Consider the following 19,628-nt stretch of genomic DNA (forward strand, 5'->3'; position numbering starts at 1 on the left):
AAATGGTGACTTTTATTGCAGGAGTAATAAATGCAACTTCAGATGTGAAATCAAAGACGGAAAGGATTCAGATTATTAAGGCAGCATGCCATAGCTTAGATTTGAAGAATATTCGATGGGAAGATATAAGGGAGAAATATGTAGTCAAGCAAGTCAAGAAGGATAATTTCAATCTTACAAAGGAATGCAAGGAGTCTTCTGTCAAATGGTCAAGATTTTAAACAATTTATTTGTGAGCAGGAAGTAAAACCTGATATAATTTGATACAGGTAACATGGCTGAAGCCGTTTTTGGACTCAGTATCTGGATATATTGCAGTAAGATATGATAGAAAAGAAGGAAATGAGGGGTGGGTGTCTTTCTCAGATTAAGGAAGGTATTCCATATAAAATAATTGATTTGGAGTATGTAGCAATTGAAATATGGGTAGAAGAGAATGTAATATTGATTATAAAGTTTTACAATCCTTGTAAGAAGCTTGAAATAAGTAAACCTGAGGAGATGGACATGAAAGGAAATATTTGGTGTGGAGATTTTAATGCGCATCATTCATTATGGGGAGGTGAAAAACTTGATTATAATGGTAAAGTTTTAGAAGCTTTTTAGATAGCAATAATCTTGTATGTTTGAATAATGGTAAGAAGACAAGAATTGATATTAATTCAGGTAAGGAATCTGTACTGGATTTAACATTTGTTTCTAGTTGTTTGGCTCCATTATGTGATTGGCAAGTTAAAAATAAGTCTTTTGGTTGTGATCATTACATTATTACCAGCAATATAAGAATGGGTCAGTACAGAGTCCTGAAATGATAGGAGGAAAGTGGATATTTGGGAAAGCAAACTGGGAAAAATGTAATCACTTATGTGAATGTAAGATTTTAAATGTTCAAAATGATTTGAGTATTGAAAGTATGAATCAAGAGATCAGTCAGTGTATTTTAGCAGCTGCTGAGGAGTTTATTTCAAAGAGATCAGGGAAAAATAGGAGAAAGTTATTTCCATGGTGGAATGACGAGTGTAGAACAGCAGTCAGAGAAAGAAATAAAGCATTTAAATTGGTTATAAGGTATGTATAAGTTGTATTTATATGAGAAAGAGTTAGAAAGGGTTGATTGTTTTGGTTTTTTTGGGAGTAGTTTTTGATAAGAAACTAACTTGAGAAAATCACAGAACATATAATGGAGAAAAGTAAAAAGGTTCTTAACATTATGAGGTGTTTAGCAGGTTGACATGAGGTGCAAGTTTTGAATCACTTAAAAATGTTTGTCACTAATTCGGTAAAGAATAGATTATGGGAGTGTGGTGTATGGTTCAGCGGCTAAAACTAGGTTAAAAAAAAATTAGATGTTATTCAAGCTAGAGCATTGAGAATTTGTTTAGGGGCAGTTAAATCAACTCCAGTATGTGCTTTACAAGTAGAATCAGGAGAAATAATGATTATTTGCTAATTTATACTGATGGTTCAAAGGGTTAGACCCAAAAAATGAAGCAACTAGTATAGCAGTAGTGATTTCTGAGTTAAAGATTAATATTTCAAAAAGAACATCTAATTATCTCAGTATGTATGCAGTAGAATCATGTGCTGTTATTAGCTTTAGAATGGGTGGAGGATACTAATATAAATAAAATAATAGTTTGTAATGATTCATTATCTGCATTGCTGAGTATTGAAAAGGGACTTACAGATAATCATCAAAATATATTATATGAGGTTATGGCTGTTAATCATAGATTATGTGAACAAAATAAAAATGTAATATTATTTTGGAATCCTGCTCATGTAGGTATTTTGGGCAGATATATGTAGGCAGATAGGTTGGCTAAGGAGGCTATTAAAAAAGAAGATATTGATATGCCAATAAAGTTATCTAAATCTGAAGGGAAAAGTATAGTTTGGAGAGAAAGCAAGAAAATATGAAAAATTAGGTGGTATAATGAAATAAATGGAAGACATTATATAGGATACAAAATACAGTTGATGTAGTAAGGATTAGAGGAATGAACAGAAGGGAGGAGATAATTAGAAATAGAATAAGAACTGGTCACAGTTTTTTAAATGGAACTCGTTTTAAACTTATTGGTTTATGTAGTTGGTGTGAGACTAGAAATGATGGAACATGTTTTTATTGTAGGAAATATGTAAATCAAAGAAGATCATTAATAACGGAATTAAGTTTCAATAGACAATTGAAATTTGAGAATGTGGTTGATCAATTAAATAGTATTGAGGGGAAAAAGAAGATTTTTAATTTTTTTAAAAATACTGGGCTCATTATGAGAATTTGAGGTATAGATATTAGGATCCAATAGATGGCAGTAGTGCAACAGTAATGGATGCAAGCTGCCGTTAACATCTAAAGAAAAAGAAGGCCTCCATTGCACTCCGCCACCAGCAGTGGTAAGTACCCTATTAATTTGCTACAAAAAGTTGTTTTAAGGCAAAAAAGTAGTCCTTATAGCTTCATCTATCCACTTAGTTAATCCAAAATTAGGCTTCTTTGAAATGTGCTCCGGAGTTTTCGGAGCAGCGTAGCTCCACTAACGGGGTCAGGCGGTCATATTTCGGGGCCACAGTAGAGGATTATAGGACTCCATAACATTTTTCTAACCCCTGATGTGCAAGATTATTTCTTCAGATTAAAGCCTGAAATCAGAGATTAAAGTCAGAATGATTACCTTTTTTATGTGGCCCAAATTCTCTTCCACAGGCAAACATTTATTTAGTTACGCTTTTAATAATCTAATTGGCACATTATTTCAAACATTTCCTACCTGGTAGAAATATTTTTATTGTATATTTTGGTTCATGCTTGTTCATGATAACGGATTATAATTGGTATGCTAATGCTATTCAGAAAGGAAAAACGTAAAAAAAACTATAGGGTTTCAATGACTGACAGAATGTTCTAGTCGTGGATTGAGTATGTAAAAATCTTCAATCTGCTCTGTTTAAGAAAAACACAGAGCAGATTGGAGATTGGTAAAAATTGGGCGTACTAGACCTTTAGCCATTTACTGAAGCAGGAGCTGCATTTAGAAGCTACTAGCTTCATATACAAAACAAAGTCAAGTAGTAGCTTTCTGTGTGAAGGTTTCATGATCAAATTAATTGCATGCCGCGAGTTTACAAAAACAGGTCTCTACACAGTGTGCGGGGCAGAGAGAACGTCCGCGTCAGACCACTTGTCAAAAAATGAAGTCATGAAAACTGAAATTCAGCGCTTGTTATCCGTTTTTTCCATTTTCGTTTTGTGCACTAAATGGGAAATCGGATAACGAGCCGAGATGAGCCGTTATCTGATTTCCGATTTTGGTTTAATAAACGTAAAACAAAAAGATGAGTCTATTTTTGTTTTTTCATTTCAAATGAAAAAATCGAACTGCCTGAAAATACACGGACCATTTTAGTCTCCATTTTTGTCCATTTTGATTTATGTCCTTGACTTGGAACTTGAATATTTAGATTCTAAAGTACAAACACAATAACCTAATTCCAAACACTTACCAATATTTGTGCTCTAAATAGACCCATCCATCCATCCATCCATCTTCTTCCGCTTATCCGGGGTCGGGTCGCGGGGGTAGCAGCTTCAGAAGGGAGGCCCAGACTTCCCTCTCCCTGGCCAGTTCTTCCAGCTCTTCCTGGGGAATCCCAAGGTGTTCCCAGGACAGCCGAGAGACATAGTCCCTCCAGCGTGTCCTGGGTCTTCCCCGGGGCCTCCTCCCGGTGGGATGTGCCCGGAACACCTCACCAGGGAGGCGTCCAGGAGGCATCCTGACCAGATGCCCGAGCCACCTCAACTGGCTCCTCTCGATGAGAAGGAGCAGCGGCTCTACTCCGAGTCCCTCCCGGATGACTGAGCTTTTCACCCTATCTCTAAGGGAGAGCCCAGCCACCCTACGGAGAAAACCCAATTTCGGCCGCTTGTATCCGCGATCTCGTTCTTTCGGTCATGACCCAAGGCTCATGACCATAGATGAGGGTGGGAACATAGATCGACCAGTAAATCGAGAGCTTCGCTTTTTGGCTCAGCTCTCTCTTCACCACGACGGACCGGTACAGTGCCCGCTTGACAGCAGACGCTGCGCCAATCCGCCTGTCGATCTCCTGCTCCCTTCTTCCCCCATTCGTGAACAAGATCCTGAGATACTTGAACTCCTCCACTTGGGGCAGGACACCCCCCCTGACCCGGAGACGACACTCTACCCTTTTCCGGCTCAAGACCATGGCCTCGGATTTGGAGGCACTGATCCTCATCCCGGCCGCTTCACACTCGGCTGCGAACCGCTCCAGCGAGAGCTGCAGATCACGACCTGATGAAGCCAAGTGAAGTCCTTGCTGAATTCTCAAAAACATAAAACTTGCACAGATTTTTATGTGAGATTTGATATTTTCTATCCACAAAGTGGTAAAAGGTTATTCAAAGGCTGAATAACGTTGGACGGCTGCTTCGCTTTCTGCTCATCTTTCTGATTATGTTAAGTGACAAGAGGTGAAGCACTTCTTTGTGATGAAGAGTATTTTGACCAAACTATGACTTTAGTGAACTTAGTAAAAGTTTCCATTTCAGTAGTCCGCAGAGTTTAAAGATGTGACATCAGTGACACTGATGTGAGGAGATAGTTCTGCAGAGCAGAATCTCTATTTGAAGCCACCCTAATTCAATCACAGAGTTATATGTAATCTGGCTTTTCATCCTGCACACACATTGGAGTGTGTGGATCCATGAAAGTCTCTTTTCATTTACCACTGGACATAAATGCCTTATGCTCTTATAGCATTTCTGTTTTCATCCTCTTTTTCATCTACATGTAAAAGTCAGCCACTGTCTATCAGTCAGCACACCTACTACACCTTCTATTCATTACTTCCCAGAGGATTAGACCGATTTAGCAAAATCTCTTTCTGCTGCTGTAAATAGACAGATGGGCCCTTCCCCCACCCTATATGTACACACAAGGTCCTTTCAGTGGCTTCAAAAAAATGGGACATTTCTGAACAGAAATTATGCACTGAATCCCCTGTTTTTGATCTGCCTGCTTTGCTCTATCAGGTGTAGTTTGTCAGTTTCTTTCTATTTTTTTGTTTGTTATGCTGCTTGCAATATTTACCAGGAACATATAAAAATACAGTCCAACAATATATAAAGTTACCTTTTAATACCTTTAGTCTCAATATGACATACTGTGTAATTTTGCATGCTTTAATGTTGGAGCACATTGTGTTGCCATTAACTTCAAAGGCAGCTTTACAACAAAGCTTCCAATGCTGTAGGTGCCTGGTAGACAAGAAGGTTTTATGAGAGATAAAAGAGGTGTGGGAGTCAGGCCGCAGACTAAGTAAGCTGAGAGGTAGAAAAAGACTGTGTGGGTTGCATGAAAGTTTACTAACGCTGGTTACACACAGCCCCCTCTGGTGGCAAGGATGGGGCTGAAAAGGCCTTCCAAAGGCCTTTTTAGAACAAGGCCTTTAGAATGACCCATAGCAACACACTCATATATAGATATTAAAGGTCACTCTGCTTCCTCTTGCTTTAGATTGTGCAAAAACATTGACTAAGACCATGCCAACACTCCTGTTTTTAACAGGGAGTGGGAGTCATGGTGTAGACCACATCGGACATAACCACTAATCTCTGTCTCTGTCAGAAGATCACCACAGTGATTCAGTCATTATAAGTAAATCCCTCAACTGGCACATAAATTTTGGGGCATTATTAAAAAACAGAGACAAAGTACCATATGGTCAGGAAACTCACATGCTTAGAAGTTAATCTCTCTTCCACATGAGCTGTTTGTTTTTCAACCTGTTCTACTACACCGTATTCCAAATTATTATGCAAGTGATATTTTCTCAGATTTTCTTAAATGGTCAATGCAAATGATGGTCAGTATAATTTTCAAGTCATGAACTATTACAGTATAAATCAAATTTTACTGAACAAAGCTCCCCATGAGAACAGTATTTTATTTCAAAAATAAACAACTCAAAATGCACTGTACCAAATTATTATGCACAGCAGATTTTCTAAACATTTTATGGATTATAAAGAACTGCAAACTGTCATTCTTTGAATGTGCAGCATTAAATGTACTAAAATCAAAAGCTATTTCAATCAAAAACATCTTAGCAGACCCAGTTACACGTTAACATAGGAGCCCTTTTTTGATATCACCTGCACAATTCCTGCATCTATTGAACTTGTGAGTTTGTGGATAGTTTCTGCTTGAATTTCTTTGCAGGATGTCAGAATACCTTCCCAGAGCTGCTGTTTTGATATGAACTGCATTCCACCCTCAGATCTTCTGCTTGAGGAAACTCCAAAGGTTCTCAATAGGGTTGAGGTCAGAGGATGGTGACCACACTATGAGTTTCTCCCCTTTTATGCCCATAGCAGCCAATGACACAGTGATATTCCTTGCAGCATGAGATGGTCTTTGTCATGCATGAAGATGATTTTGGTACAGAAGGTACAGCTCTTCTTTTTGAACCATAAAAGAAAGTGATCAGTCAGAAAGTCCATATACTTTGCTGAGGTCTTTTTCACACCTTCAGGGACTCTGAAGGGGTCAACCAGCTCTCTCTCTCTCTCCCCATGATTTCCTAACCCTAACCCAAAAAATGACTCCACCACCTCCTTGCTGACGTCACAGCTGTGTTGGGACGTGGTGGCCATCCACCACCAATCCACTACTGCGTTCATCTGGACCATCCAGGGTTGCACAGCAGTCATCAGTGAACAAGTCTGTTTGAAAATTAACCTTCATGTACGGTTGGGCCCACTGAGACCGTTTCTGCTTGTGAGCTCTGGTTAAGGGTCCAATAGTAGGTTCATGCACCACAAGCCTCTGGAGGATCCTCCACCTTGAGGTTCCAGAGGCATCAGCAGCTTCAAATAACTGTTTGCTGCTTTGTAAGGGCATTTTAACAGATGCTCTCTTAATGCAATGAATTTGTGTAACAGAAACCTTCCTCATTATGCCTTTATCTGTACAAACCCACCTTTGTTCTGAATCAGCCATAAATCTCTTCACAGCATCCTTTTGATGTTGATAGTCAGTTTAGAAATGACACGTTCATTTAGAAATTAACTTGTGAATGACATTTCTAAACTTGAAATGCCACATGTTAATTCAGGAAAATAAAACAGTGGGGCTAAAGATTACTGTGGTGGCAAGGAGGACTTCCAACTATAAACACTGGAGCTCATTGCAGATGATAAATGGTCAAAAATAGCCACAAAAATAAACTAAAGGTGCAACTGAAAGCTTTTTCTTTCAATATTTAGAAGGTGACATGGATTAAGGGAGGGCAAGTACTGTGAAAAAATGTTTCATTGACATAATTTTATAAATGATTACTATTAAAGTCCACTGCTTATCACCTATTTACTGTTATTACCAACTTATCAGTCACCCTAATAAACAGTAGAGGAAACTTTTTCAGCTCCTGTTGTATTAAATATATGGGAGAAAGATCTAAGAAAGGCAATCAAACAAATGTGATATTAGATGGATAAATTCAAACTAAAGGCAGATTAGTAATGTGAAAGATGATGGCTTAAGGAACATTGTCATCATTGTAACAAATGATGACAATGTCTCCATCATTGTCTCCATTATGTGATGAAGACAATTCTGGTCTCCATTATATGATGGAGACCAGAATTGTATCATATGGAAAAGACTACAAAAGTGACGCTGAGATAACGTCCACAAGCTACTGGTCTCATTAAAGACTACTAGACATTTCTTACTAACCTGAATTATTTTACTGCTACATTGAGGAACAGTTGGACCACCATTCCAAACTTGTGACTGTAATGAAATAGAAGAGAGATATTATGTTGAATCATGTACCTATTTTTTTTATATTTCACAGCAGTGGAACATTTCAAAGAAAGTCAGCCCACTTAGGACAGATACTGCAAGGAATATGATCATAACATTAAATGGCTATACCGCCTATGGCGGGGCATTAACCTGAGAGGAATATTGAGGCTTTTATTTTGAAATTTTCAGTAAGCTTCGCAAGGCAGTCACTGTCTTTCCCTATGTAATGCTATGGCAGGCCCCAATATATAAAGATATAAATAAAGAGACATTCTATTGGGTGTAGAACAATAGGTGCCTTCCATACATTGCATATGGCAGGCCCCAATAAAGGTTTCACAAATCCCAATCCAGATTATAATATTCTGCTATTAGAGCAGAATAATCTAGTCCAGGTTTGAAGAGTCTATGTGTTGTAGTTTTGAAATTAGAGCAGTTCTATTGTGATCCAGAGGCAAAAAAGTGGCGAAATAAACCTTTATTGAAGTGTCACAAATCAGAAAAAAGTTTCACAAATCCCAAACATGGTTTTAAATATTCTGCTAATAGAGAAGAAGAATCCAATGTAGGTTTGAAGTGTCTATGTCTTGTAGTTTTAGAGCTGGAGCAATTCCAGTGTGACCACGATCGGAAAAAGGGCAAAAATGGCAATTTATTGAAATTTCACAAATCAGAACAAGGTTTCACAAATCCCTAACATGGTTTTAAATATTCTGCTATTAGAGCAGAAGAATCCAGTCCAGGTTTGAAAAGTCTGGTGTTGTAGTTTTTTAACTACAGGGGATTAAAGATGCGGAAGGTAGTGAAAAATTAGGTGGAATCGCCCTTTAGCCATTTCCCGAATCGGTAGCTGGAATCGGAAACTAACTTCAGCTTCATCATCTGAAGGCAGACCAGGCAGACACTCCATGTTGCTTTCTTAGCCTGTTTTTTCCAGCCAGTGAACCATTCCGCCACCTACTGGTCATTTTTTAAACTATGTAATCACATCTGTACAGTTCAAAAATAAACATTAGATCTATAAATAATTTTGGAGTATTATAAGGAAGGGCTGAGGTATTCCGTTAACATCCTTGCCACTTCAACACAAGAACAGTGACAAAAGTTCAGAGGAAACACTAGACTCCGGACAAAAATCAGATGACCCAATGTGACAGGATCCTTTCTGCGTTGTGCTGGTTTTATTGAGTGATCAGGCTGTGACACAGTTAGTCTTTAAAAAGGATGGTTTCTCGATTTATTCTGACGAGAACAAACAGAAAACAACCATGTTATAGACTGCCTGCTCCAAGTCCTACACAAAACAAAAGTACATACCAAAAATTTACTTAATAAATCTACAAATAAACTGGATGTATTTAGATGAAAAATAAACAGCACACACCTCTCCCGCAGGACAACATGACAAAAGGCAGGATATAAGGGGCACAAACAATTTAAAGACACTACCACAGAAGAAGAAATAAAAAGGAGGAGCTTCCAATTTTAAAGTAACACTGTTAAAACAATGACAGAGTTCTTTAGAGGTGTTTCAGTCAGGTAAGGAACAATACAAATAACAATACAAATAACCAAATAAAGACATTTTGTTTAATTACTACAAAAGAGAAATACAACCAGGTTACACCAGCTTTCGACCAGCATTTTAACGCACCACTTACGCACAAATCCGAGGCTGTTGGAAGCATGAACCGAGTCTCAAAAATCCTTGTGCAATTGTAACCTGATCTGTGGTTAAATGCAGTTTGTCTGTGTGTTTCAAGTGACTCGTGCGTACTTATTTAACATTTGTAGGCATAGGAGAAGGTTTGAATGTGTAATTATCAGATTTGTGAGATTGAAGTTAAAAAATCTGTGTAGAATTTTAATGTTTGTAAAAATTGTAATTGTGTGTGTGTGCTTTTATTTTGTATTCGTAATTGTTTTACATTTGTGTGTGCCTTTGACCACTTATTTACAAGTACCCGGAGTTACGCACAAACTTTCTTTTTTATGGTTTACAAATCATGTTTCACAGATACAAATATCCAAGGTTACACACAAAGATGCTTACACGACTACAAATCCAGCATTGCACATGCACAGGTATTTTGAGACTATTTTCACTCCAAACTTTCAGCCCTCTGCGTGATCCTGCAGGGATACGACAGTTGATGAATAGATGAATGATTTTTTGCAGGTATTGTGCACTTTTATTTTGAAGGCGGAGTTTTTATTGCAGTGACGTAAGGCTGTTCTTGTGGAGCACGTTGTAGAGAGGGAGGGCAGAGCGCAGGGTCCGCACGCTAAAAGACGCTCACTGCAGACTAGCTCCATATTATTATTATTATTATTATTATTATTATTATTATTATTATTATTAATAAACAGGAAGCAGACGCTGAGAATCCAATGAATGGAGTTACTTTTTGCCTTGTTGGGATTCCGCCTCACTCGGACACTGAAGTAAGTTTAAAGTCAAGATCCTGATTAAGTGTTTTGTTCCGCTTTGTTTCTAACTTCGCTCTCTGCTGGTGCTGAAACCACACGTACATGTTTCACATTGTGTGCTTTTAGGCTGCTCGACAGAACTCCTTTAGAGGTTGCAGTGGACTTGTCTTTCATTGAATGAATGGATCTCTGTTCTGATGACGCAGCTCTGCATGTTAGATATTCCCGTGTGTTACGTAACTTGTTACATTTGCGGATCGGAAATGTTCCAGTATTATTACCATTTCAACCTCATGATGTTTGTATACTCCTGAGAAAGCGCTGTTATGTTTGCAAATGAAATGATGGTGAAGATGCAAAAACAGAAATCAGTGACAGACAGAAGTTACTGGGATGTTTCAGCTTGTTCTTCAGCTGGGGGATCATAGTGGCTTCAGTGCTGTTGGATCCATGAGGATCCAGAGGAATGCTCCACGGTTTACGGGGGTTGGCTAAACAGACAATAAGAAATGGGTCTGGAATGGAATTCATGCATTCCCATATGACGGCCCACACTCGGTGACAGAAGGGACATTGTTGTCTTCATCTGTGTTTCAGCACAGAGGCCTTCATTCAGAGCTGGTAGTATTTCTATAAAACAGATTTTTTTTTAAATGCCAGGATGTCAGTAATAAAATGTTTGTCTTTACAAATGATGGCTCTGAAATCAAGCATCCTGTCATCACTCCCATTACACAACTCTATTTTTAACTGGCCTTCGGTGATCTTATTCCCAGTTTATTACTGTGAGAATGTGCCATGGCCCAGTTAGTGTCAGCTTCATGAGAAAATCAGTGACTCTGGGAAGAGAGCTTCTAAACCTGAAAACAGTTAGTGACAGACAGTTCAGGTCCAGAGAAACATCTGGACCTCCTTTAGTGGTGTATGAGGGAAATCAAACATCATAATAACTTCACAAATTTCCACCAAGTTATGGTGGAAGTTAACATTTAGCCACACCTAAAAACAAAATGTAATTATTTTATGTTGCACCAATTCCAAATAATAGATATACCAAAAAAAAAGTCGCCACCAAAAAATGGTCACTGCCAGGCAGTGTATATATATAAGGTATATACAGTACAGACCAAAAGTTTGGACACACTTTCTCATTGAATTCAATGAGTAAGTACAAACTTTTGGTCTGTACTGTATACTGTATATATATATATATATATATATATATATATATATATAAGGTATATGCATAGGTGGAAGCATATACTTTCCACCTATGCTGGAAGGTATATGCATACATTCCAGCATATTCCAAATTATTATGTTCTCAGATTTTCTTAAATGGTCAATGCAAATTATGGTCAGTATAATTTTCAAGTCATGAACTATTACAGTATAAATCAAATTTTACTGAACAAAGTTCCCCATGAGAACAGTATTTTTTTCAAAAGTAAAAAACTCAAAATGCACTGTACTAAATTATTATGCACAGCAGATTTTCTAAACATTTTATGGATTATAAAGAACTGCAAACGGTCATTCTTTGAATGTGCAGCATTAAGTGGTCACATACTAAAATCAAAAGCTATTTCAATCAAAAACATCTTAACAGACCGAGTTATATGTTAACATAGGAGCCCTTCTTTGATATCACAGCACAATTCTTGATCCATTGAACTTGTGAGTTTGTGGATAGTTTCTGCTTGAATTTCTTTGCAGGATGTCAGAATACCTTCCCAGAGCTGCTGTTTTGATATGAACTGCATTCCACCCTCAGATCTTCTGCTTGAGGAAACTCCAAAGGTTCTCAATAGGGTTGAGGTCAGAGGATGGTGACCACACCATGAGTTTCTTCCCTTTTATGCCCATAGCAGCCAATGACACAGTGATATTCCTTGCAGCATGAGATGGTCTTTGTCATGCATGAAGATGATTTTGGTACAGAAGGTACAGCTCTTCTTTTTGAACCATAAAAGAAAGTGATCAGTCAGAAAGTCCATATACTTTGCTGAGGTCTTTTTCACACCTTCAGGGACTCTGAAGGGGCCGACCAGCTCTCTCTCTCTCTCCCCATTATTTCGGCCCAAACAATGACTCCACCACCTCCTTGCTGACGTCACAGCCGTCTTGGGACGTGGTGGCCATCCACCGCCAATCCACTACTGCATCCATCTGGACCATCCAGGGTTGCACAACAGTCATCAGTGAACAAGTCTGTTTGAAAATTAATCTTCATGTACGGCTGGGTCCACTGAGACTGTTTCTGCTTGTGAGCTCTGGTTAGGGGCCCAATAGTAGGTTCATGCACCACAAGCCTCTGGAGGATCCTCCAACTTGAGGTTCTAGAGGCACCAGCAGCTTCAAATAACTGTTTGCTGCTTTGTAAGGGCATTTTAACAAATGCTCTCTTAATGCGATGAATTTGTCTAACAGAAACCTTCCTCATTCTGCCTTTATCTGTACAAACCAATCTTTGTTCTGAATCAGCCATAAATCTCTTCACAGAGATTAATGTTTTCGTACCTTGCCATCTGATGATTTTAGTCAGCAGAGAGATCCTTTCTCTTTCCCATATTGCTTGAAACCTGTGACCTGCTTAATAATAACATCCTTTTTAAGTAGATTTTCTTTAATTGAGCTTACCAGACAAACTAATCAACCCAGCTCTCTGAAATTAATTATAGTGATTCAAAGAGCCCTGACACACAATACCATCTATAAATTTAATAGCAGAACAAAAAATGTAATCTTTATGACACTTATACAGTATATATATATATACTGTATATATATATATATATATATATATATATATATATATATATATAGGTGACATTCCACGTCCCAAGAGCCACCTTCTGCAACCGAGGATCGGACCGCCAGGGTCCCCTCCCTCGGCTGCCACCCATCACACAATGCACCCGACCCCTTTGGCCCCTCTCACGGGTGGTGGGCCCATGGGAGGTGGGGCCCATGTTTCCTCTTTTGGCTAAGCCCGGCCGGGCTCCATGGGAAAAAGCCCGGCCACCAGACACTCGCCGTCGTGCTCCCCCTCCAGGCCTGGCTCCAGAGAGGGGCCCCGGTGACCTGCGTCCGGGCGAGGGAACACAAAGTCCAATGGTGCCGTTCATCATTGGGGTCTTCGGGCTGCGCTTTGTCTGGTCCCTCACCTAGGACCTGTCTGCCTTGGGTGACCCTACCAAGGCGGCATGCGGCTCGGGTGGTTGCTGAGGCAACAACTCGGGCATGGGAGGAGTTTGGAGAGGCCATGGAGAAAGACTTCCGTACAGCTTCGAGGCGATTCTGGTCCACCATCCGGCGTCTCGGGGGGGGGGGAGCAGTACGGCACCAACACTGTTTATAGTGGGGATGGTGTGCTGCTGACCTCTACTCGGGATGTTGTGGGCCAGTGGGCAGAGTACTTTGAAGACCTCCTCAATCCCACCAACATGCCTTCCATTGGGGAAGCTGAGCCTGGGGACTCTGGGTTGGGCTCTCCAATCTCTGGGGACGAGGTCGCCGAGGTGGTTAAAAAGCTCCTCGGTTGCAAGGCCCCGGGGGTGGATGAGATCCGCTTGGAGTTCCTTAAGGCCCTGGATGTTGTAGGGTTGTGTTTGCTGATGCGACTCTGCAATATCGCATGGACATTGGGGGCAGTTCCCCTGGATTGGCAGACTGGGGTGGTGGTCCCCCTGTTCAAAAAGGGGGACCGGATGGTGTGCTCCAATTATAGAGGGGTGACACTCTGAAGCCTCCCTGGCAAGGTCTATTCAGGGGTCCTGGAGAGGAGGGTCCGTTGGATAGTTGAACCTCGGATTCAGGAAGAGCAGTGTGGTTTTCGTCCTGGTCGTGGAACACTGGACCAGCTCTACACCCTCGGCAGGGTCCTGGAGGGTGCATGGGAGTTCGCCCAACTGGTCTACATGTGTTTTGTGGACTTGGAGAAGGCGTTCGACCGTGTCCCTCGGGGAGCCCTGTGGGAGGTTCTCCGGGAGTATGGGGTACCGGGCCCTTTGAAACGGGCTGTCAGGTCCCTGTATGACCGGTGTCAGAGTCTAGTCCGCATTGCCGGCAGTAAGTCGGGCTCGTTTCCGGTGAGAGTTGGACTCCGCCAGGGCTGCCCTTTGTCACCGATTCTGTTCATTACTTTTATGGACAGAATTTCTAGGCCCAGCCAAGGTGTTGAGGGGATCCATTTTGGTGGCCTTAGGATCTCATCTCTGCTTTTTGCAGACGATGTGGTCCTTTTGGCTTCATCAGGTCGTGATCTGCAGCTCTCGCTGGAGCGGTTCCCAGGAAGAAGATCAGTCATCTCAATCCAGAAATATGCAGTTCTAGGCACAGCCAAGATACTGCACAGAACCCTCAAGCTCCCAGGACTCTAGTAGAGGACCCGAGCTCAGAGGATGAGAGAGACCACCCGCGGAGGGTGAAGAGGGAATATTTATGTTTTATTTCTTTGGTGGAAAAAGACATTTTTTGATCATCATAACTGATTTGTAAAATCGATAAAATAAATAGTCAAGCATTCAAAAAGATGAATACTTTTTATAGGCACTATATATTCCACTAATGCCGACCAGGTTGCATCGTTTTTCCATTCTTAACTCTCTAACTCTCTTATAACTCTCTTTTTTAGTATATGTAACCCGCCCTTGCAACTTTCTTTTCAACACAGCTTAGCTATCTCAGCAAAGTAGAAGCAGTATTTATTTTAGGTCTAGTAACATCAACCCCAAACAACACTAAACAACACGGTTGTTCTTTCATCAAAACACCAAGGTCAGAACTTAAAAATATCTCTGTTATCTCTGAGCTAAAATAATACCACCACAACACTTCCAGAAGAATAAACATAAAAAGTGGAATTAAATGAATACAGTTAATATAAATGGAGTTAATGTGTTAACTTAGGTTCAGGAGCAGGGCCACGCCCAAACCACACCTCTATTTTTCCAGGCGGCCCATTTATACTCTGCTCACCACTCATCAAAGTCTGTTATGTTTCGACAACCATCAGGCCCCAATTCTTGCTACAATTACAAATCTACAAATACAACTCACCACGGAATGCGAAGTGGCTATTCAGCTCTACCCTTCTTATTTAGACGATGATCTTCAATACCCCATCTGTTGCTGAACATTCTCCTCTTTCAGTAATGAGACAAGCTCCAAGTCGCAAACGCCTGCGCCCCTTTATCTTCGATGACAAGGACCTCGCTGCAGCAAACAGAAAGGGGCGGGGACGGACCACTGTCTGATATAAATCTGAAATCTGTGATATAGCTTCACCTTTAGGAAGGGGTTTCACTCTCAGCATGTACTTGAACTTTTCTCTTTTAGTTACTTCAGTGCAGCTCACAGTTTTTAACAAATTCCGTAGCTTTCTCTGTATTTCTAAATCTGCTCCTTAGTTGCATCTTTTCGGGCTTGCTACTGCCTCTAGTGGCGTGGGGGTGGTAACACAAGTAATATATAATTGCATTACTAAATCAGAGTACCACAAAGTCTTTATTATTTATTATTCATTCTGGCTTTACTGGAACCGTAAAACATAAAGTTCCTCACAAAACACCAAACCTTTTCATTTCCTTTAGGAAGTAGAGCTAATTAAATGACATAAAACAGGAACTGAAAGTGGTTCCAGTTTCACTCCTGTTGAAACTGTGGTAAATTTTAAATACCTCGGGTCATTCCTGGACAGTCACCTCAATTTTGCTGAAAACACTGGCTATATTTTTAAGAAATTTTTAAGAAATGTTTTCAGAGACTATCGTTTAAGGAGACCCAGTGATTCAACCTCTAGTTAGGTAGTGGTTGTTGAGTTAAAATGTTAAAACTTAACATTTTAACTTGAGTTTTAACTCATCTCAAGTTTTAACTCCATCCATCCATCCATCCATCCATCCATCCATCCATCTTCCGCTTATCCGGGGTCGGGTCGCGGGGGTAGCAGCTTCAGAAGGGAGGCCCAGACTTCCCTCTCCCCGGCCACTTCTTCCAGCTCTTCCGGGGGAATCCCAAGGCGTTCCTAGGCCAGCCGGGAGACATAGTCCCTCCAGCGTGTCCTGGGTCTTCCCCGGGGCCTCCTCCCGGTGGGACGTGCCCGGAACACCTCACCAGGGAGGCGTCCAGGAGGCATCCTGACCAGATGCCCGAGCCACCTCAACTGGCTCCTCTCGATGTGAAGGAGCAGCGGCTCTATTCTGAGTCCCTCCTGGATGACTGAGCTTCTCACCCTATCTCTAAGGGAGAGCCCAGCCACCCTACGGAGAAAACCCAATTTCGGCCGCTTGTATCCGCAAGCTCGTTCTTTCGGTCACGACCCAAAGCTCATGACCATAGATGAGGGTGGGAACATAGATCGACTGGTAAATCGAGAGCTTCGCTATTTGGCTCAGCTCTCTCTTCACCACGACGGACCGGTACAGTGCCCGCTTGACAGCAGACGCTGCGTCAATCCGCCTGTCGTTCTCCCGCTGGTACCCATCAGCTACTTCCAGGGTCCCACAGGCCAAAAAGGCCCGATGGACTCCTTCTTCAGCCTGACGGCATCCCTCTCCAAAGGTGTCCACCAACGGGTTCGAGGGTTGCCGCCGCGACAGGCACCGACAACCTTGCGGCCACAGCTCCGATCGGCCGCCTTGACAATGGAGGCACGGAACATGGTCCACTCAGACTCCATGTCCCCCACCTCCTCCGGGACGCGTTCGAAGTTTTGCCGGAGATGGGGGTTAAAGCCCCGTCTCACAGGGGATTCCGCCAGACGTTCCCAGCAGACTCTCACAACACGTTTGGGCCTGCCAGGTCTGACCGGCTTCCTCCCCCACCACCGGAGCCAACTCACCACCAGGTAGTGGTCAGTGGACAGCTCCGCACCTCTCTTCACCCGAGTGTCCAAGACATACGGCCGCAGATCCGATGAAACGATGACAAAGTTGATCATCGAACTATGGCCTAGGGTGTCCTGGTGCCAAGTAAAACAGCTGAAACACTGACTTCTTTTAAATCTCAACTGAAAACCCACCTGTTTAGAATTGTATTTGAAATGTAATCAATTACAAATTTATTGATGGAACTTGACTTAATGATTGATTCTATATTGCATTGTGATTCTGTGTTTGTAATGATGTAAAGCACTTTGAAATGCCTTGCTGCTGAAATGTGCTATACAAATAAAATTTGATTGATTGATTGAAGTACACATATGGACACCCTTATGCTTGAACATGGTGTTCGTTATGGACAATCCATGACGAGCACAGAAGTCCAACAACAGAACACTGCTCGAGTTCAGATCGGGGGGGCCGTTCCTCCCAGCCACACCCCTCCAGGTCTCACTGTCATTGCCCACGTGAGCGTTGAAGTCCCCCAGCAGGACAAGGGAGTCCCCAAGAGGAGCACTCTCCAGTACCCCCTCTAAGGACTCCAAAAAGGGTGGGTAATCTGAACTGTCGTTTGGCCCATAAGCACAAACGACAGTCAGGACCCGTCCCCCCACCCGTAGGCGGAAGGAGGCTACCCTCTCGCTCACCGGGGTAAACCCCAACGTACAGGAGCCGAGATGGGGAGCAACAAGTATGCCCACTCCTGCCCAACGCCTCTCACCTTGGGCAACTCCAGAGTGGAAGTATGTCCAACCCCTCTCAAGGAGACTGGTTCCAGAACCAGAGCCATGCGTCAAGGTGAGACTGACTATTTCTAGCCGGAACCTCTCGACCTCACACACTAGCTCCGGCTCCTTCCCCACCAGAGAGGTGACATTCCACGTCCCAAGAGCCAGCTTCTGCAACCGAGGATCGGACCGCCAGGGTCCCCTCCCTCGGCCACCACCCATCACACAATGCACCCGACCCCTTTGGCCTCTCTCACGGGTGGTGGGCCCATGGGAGGGGGGGCCCATGTTTCCTCTTTGGGCTGAGCCCGGCCTGGCTCCAGAGTGGGGCCCCGGTGACCCGCGTCTGGGCGAGGGAACACGAAGTCCAATGGTGCCTTTCATCATTGGGGTCTTCGGGCTGCGCTTTGTCTGGGCCCTCACCTAGGACCTGTCTGCCTTGGGTGACCCTACCAGGGGCATGAAGCCCCAGACAGCATAGCTCCTAGGATAATTGGGGCACTCAAATACCTCCACCACGATAAGGTGGCAGCCCAAGGAGAGGATAAACTGTTGAGTGTTTTAACTTTTCATCTTTTCAGCTGGTTTGGTCACATGAGCTGCACACTATCAAACAATCTTTTAAGAAAACCTTCAATGGCAGGTAAAATAGTAGGTGACAGTTTGAGCTCATTAAGGCGTTATTGTGTTCCTCTGGTAACTATAGAACATCTATTAGAAGTCATTTATTGACAGTACAATAATTATTCTTAGCCAAACTAAATGATAACATTTACCTATAGCATCCAAAATGTTTTACTCGATGCACAAATTATTGATATTGTGATTCTAGAAAGAGTTTTATTTTATCGTTTTAGATTCAAAGAAAAATTTCCACCTTAGAAGACTAAAATAGTTTAATCATATTTTTTCCTATAAATAAGACTCTACCAACAAAAAGTCTCAGAATAGGAAGGCACAGTAAAAAAAAAAGTGAATTATTGTTTGTATCTGTTTAACAACCCTGGTAATTCATTTGTGAACCTAATTAATTTGTTTGTTATTGACTTTTGCTCAATTAAATTTCTTATGTATACATTGGTTAATGGTATTTTTATTATAGTTGATCATGTTGTTTTTCATGTCTTATTTCTTTTGTTCCTCCTATAATTGATAGAGATATATAGATATTATTTATAATGTATAAAGGTATTGTTTATATAACTTAATTAGCTCCACATCCTGAAGAAAATGGAAAAATATGGTGTTTTAGAAGATAATTTATCTTTTACATTGCCAGTAATGGCAAAATTAATAGTAAATAATAAAGACTTTGAGGTATTCTCGTTTAGTGATGTAATTATATTAGTTGTGTTACCACCCCAAAGCCACTAGAGGCAGTAGCAGGCCCGAAAATATGCAACTAAGAAGCAGATTTAGAAGTACACTGAAAGCTACGGAATTTGTTAAAAACTGTGAACTGCGCTGAAGTAAATAAAAGAGAGAAGTTCAAGTACATGCTGAGAGTGAAAATCCTTCGTAAAGATGAAGCTATGTCACAGATTTCAAAAGAAAATAAAAACGGGAGACCGCAGATAATATAAGAAATAGCGCCCCCTTCACTTCTGGAGTGCAATGGTCCCATGTCCAAATAAGGTATGTGACTGACAGTGGTCCCTCCCCGCCCCTTTCTGTTTGCTGTAGCGAGGTGTACTTGGTTCCATCGCCGTAGACCGCTTAGAGGCGTCAGACATCAGGCTTGTTCTTCCTGG

The 19,628-nt window shown here is 41.5% G+C and overlaps 1 protein-coding gene across 2 annotated transcripts in view; it reads left to right on the forward strand.

The window, feature by feature from the left end:
• The window catches only part of LOC116727346 (rho GTPase-activating protein 23-like), a 119,388-nt gene that overhangs the window by 7,153 nt on the left and 92,607 nt on the right, over positions 1-19,628 (forward strand). Inside the window, exon 1 of one of the 2 annotated variants that reach the window (XM_032574734.1) lies at positions 10,104-10,280. The exons of the other annotated variant lie outside the window; for it this stretch is intronic. Coding sequence (XP_032430625.1) covers positions 10,227-10,280 — 54 coding nt within the window. The 5' untranslated portion in view covers positions 10,104-10,226. Of the gene's footprint in view, positions 1-10,103; positions 10,281-19,628 lie in introns of those variants that run through there. 2 annotated transcript variants of the gene reach the window in all.

Source organism: Xiphophorus hellerii, chromosome 10 (assembly GCF_003331165.1).
Source record: "Xiphophorus hellerii strain 12219 chromosome 10, Xiphophorus_hellerii-4.1, whole genome shotgun sequence".
NCBI classification, from domain to species: domain Eukaryota; kingdom Metazoa; phylum Chordata; class Actinopteri; order Cyprinodontiformes; family Poeciliidae; genus Xiphophorus; species Xiphophorus hellerii.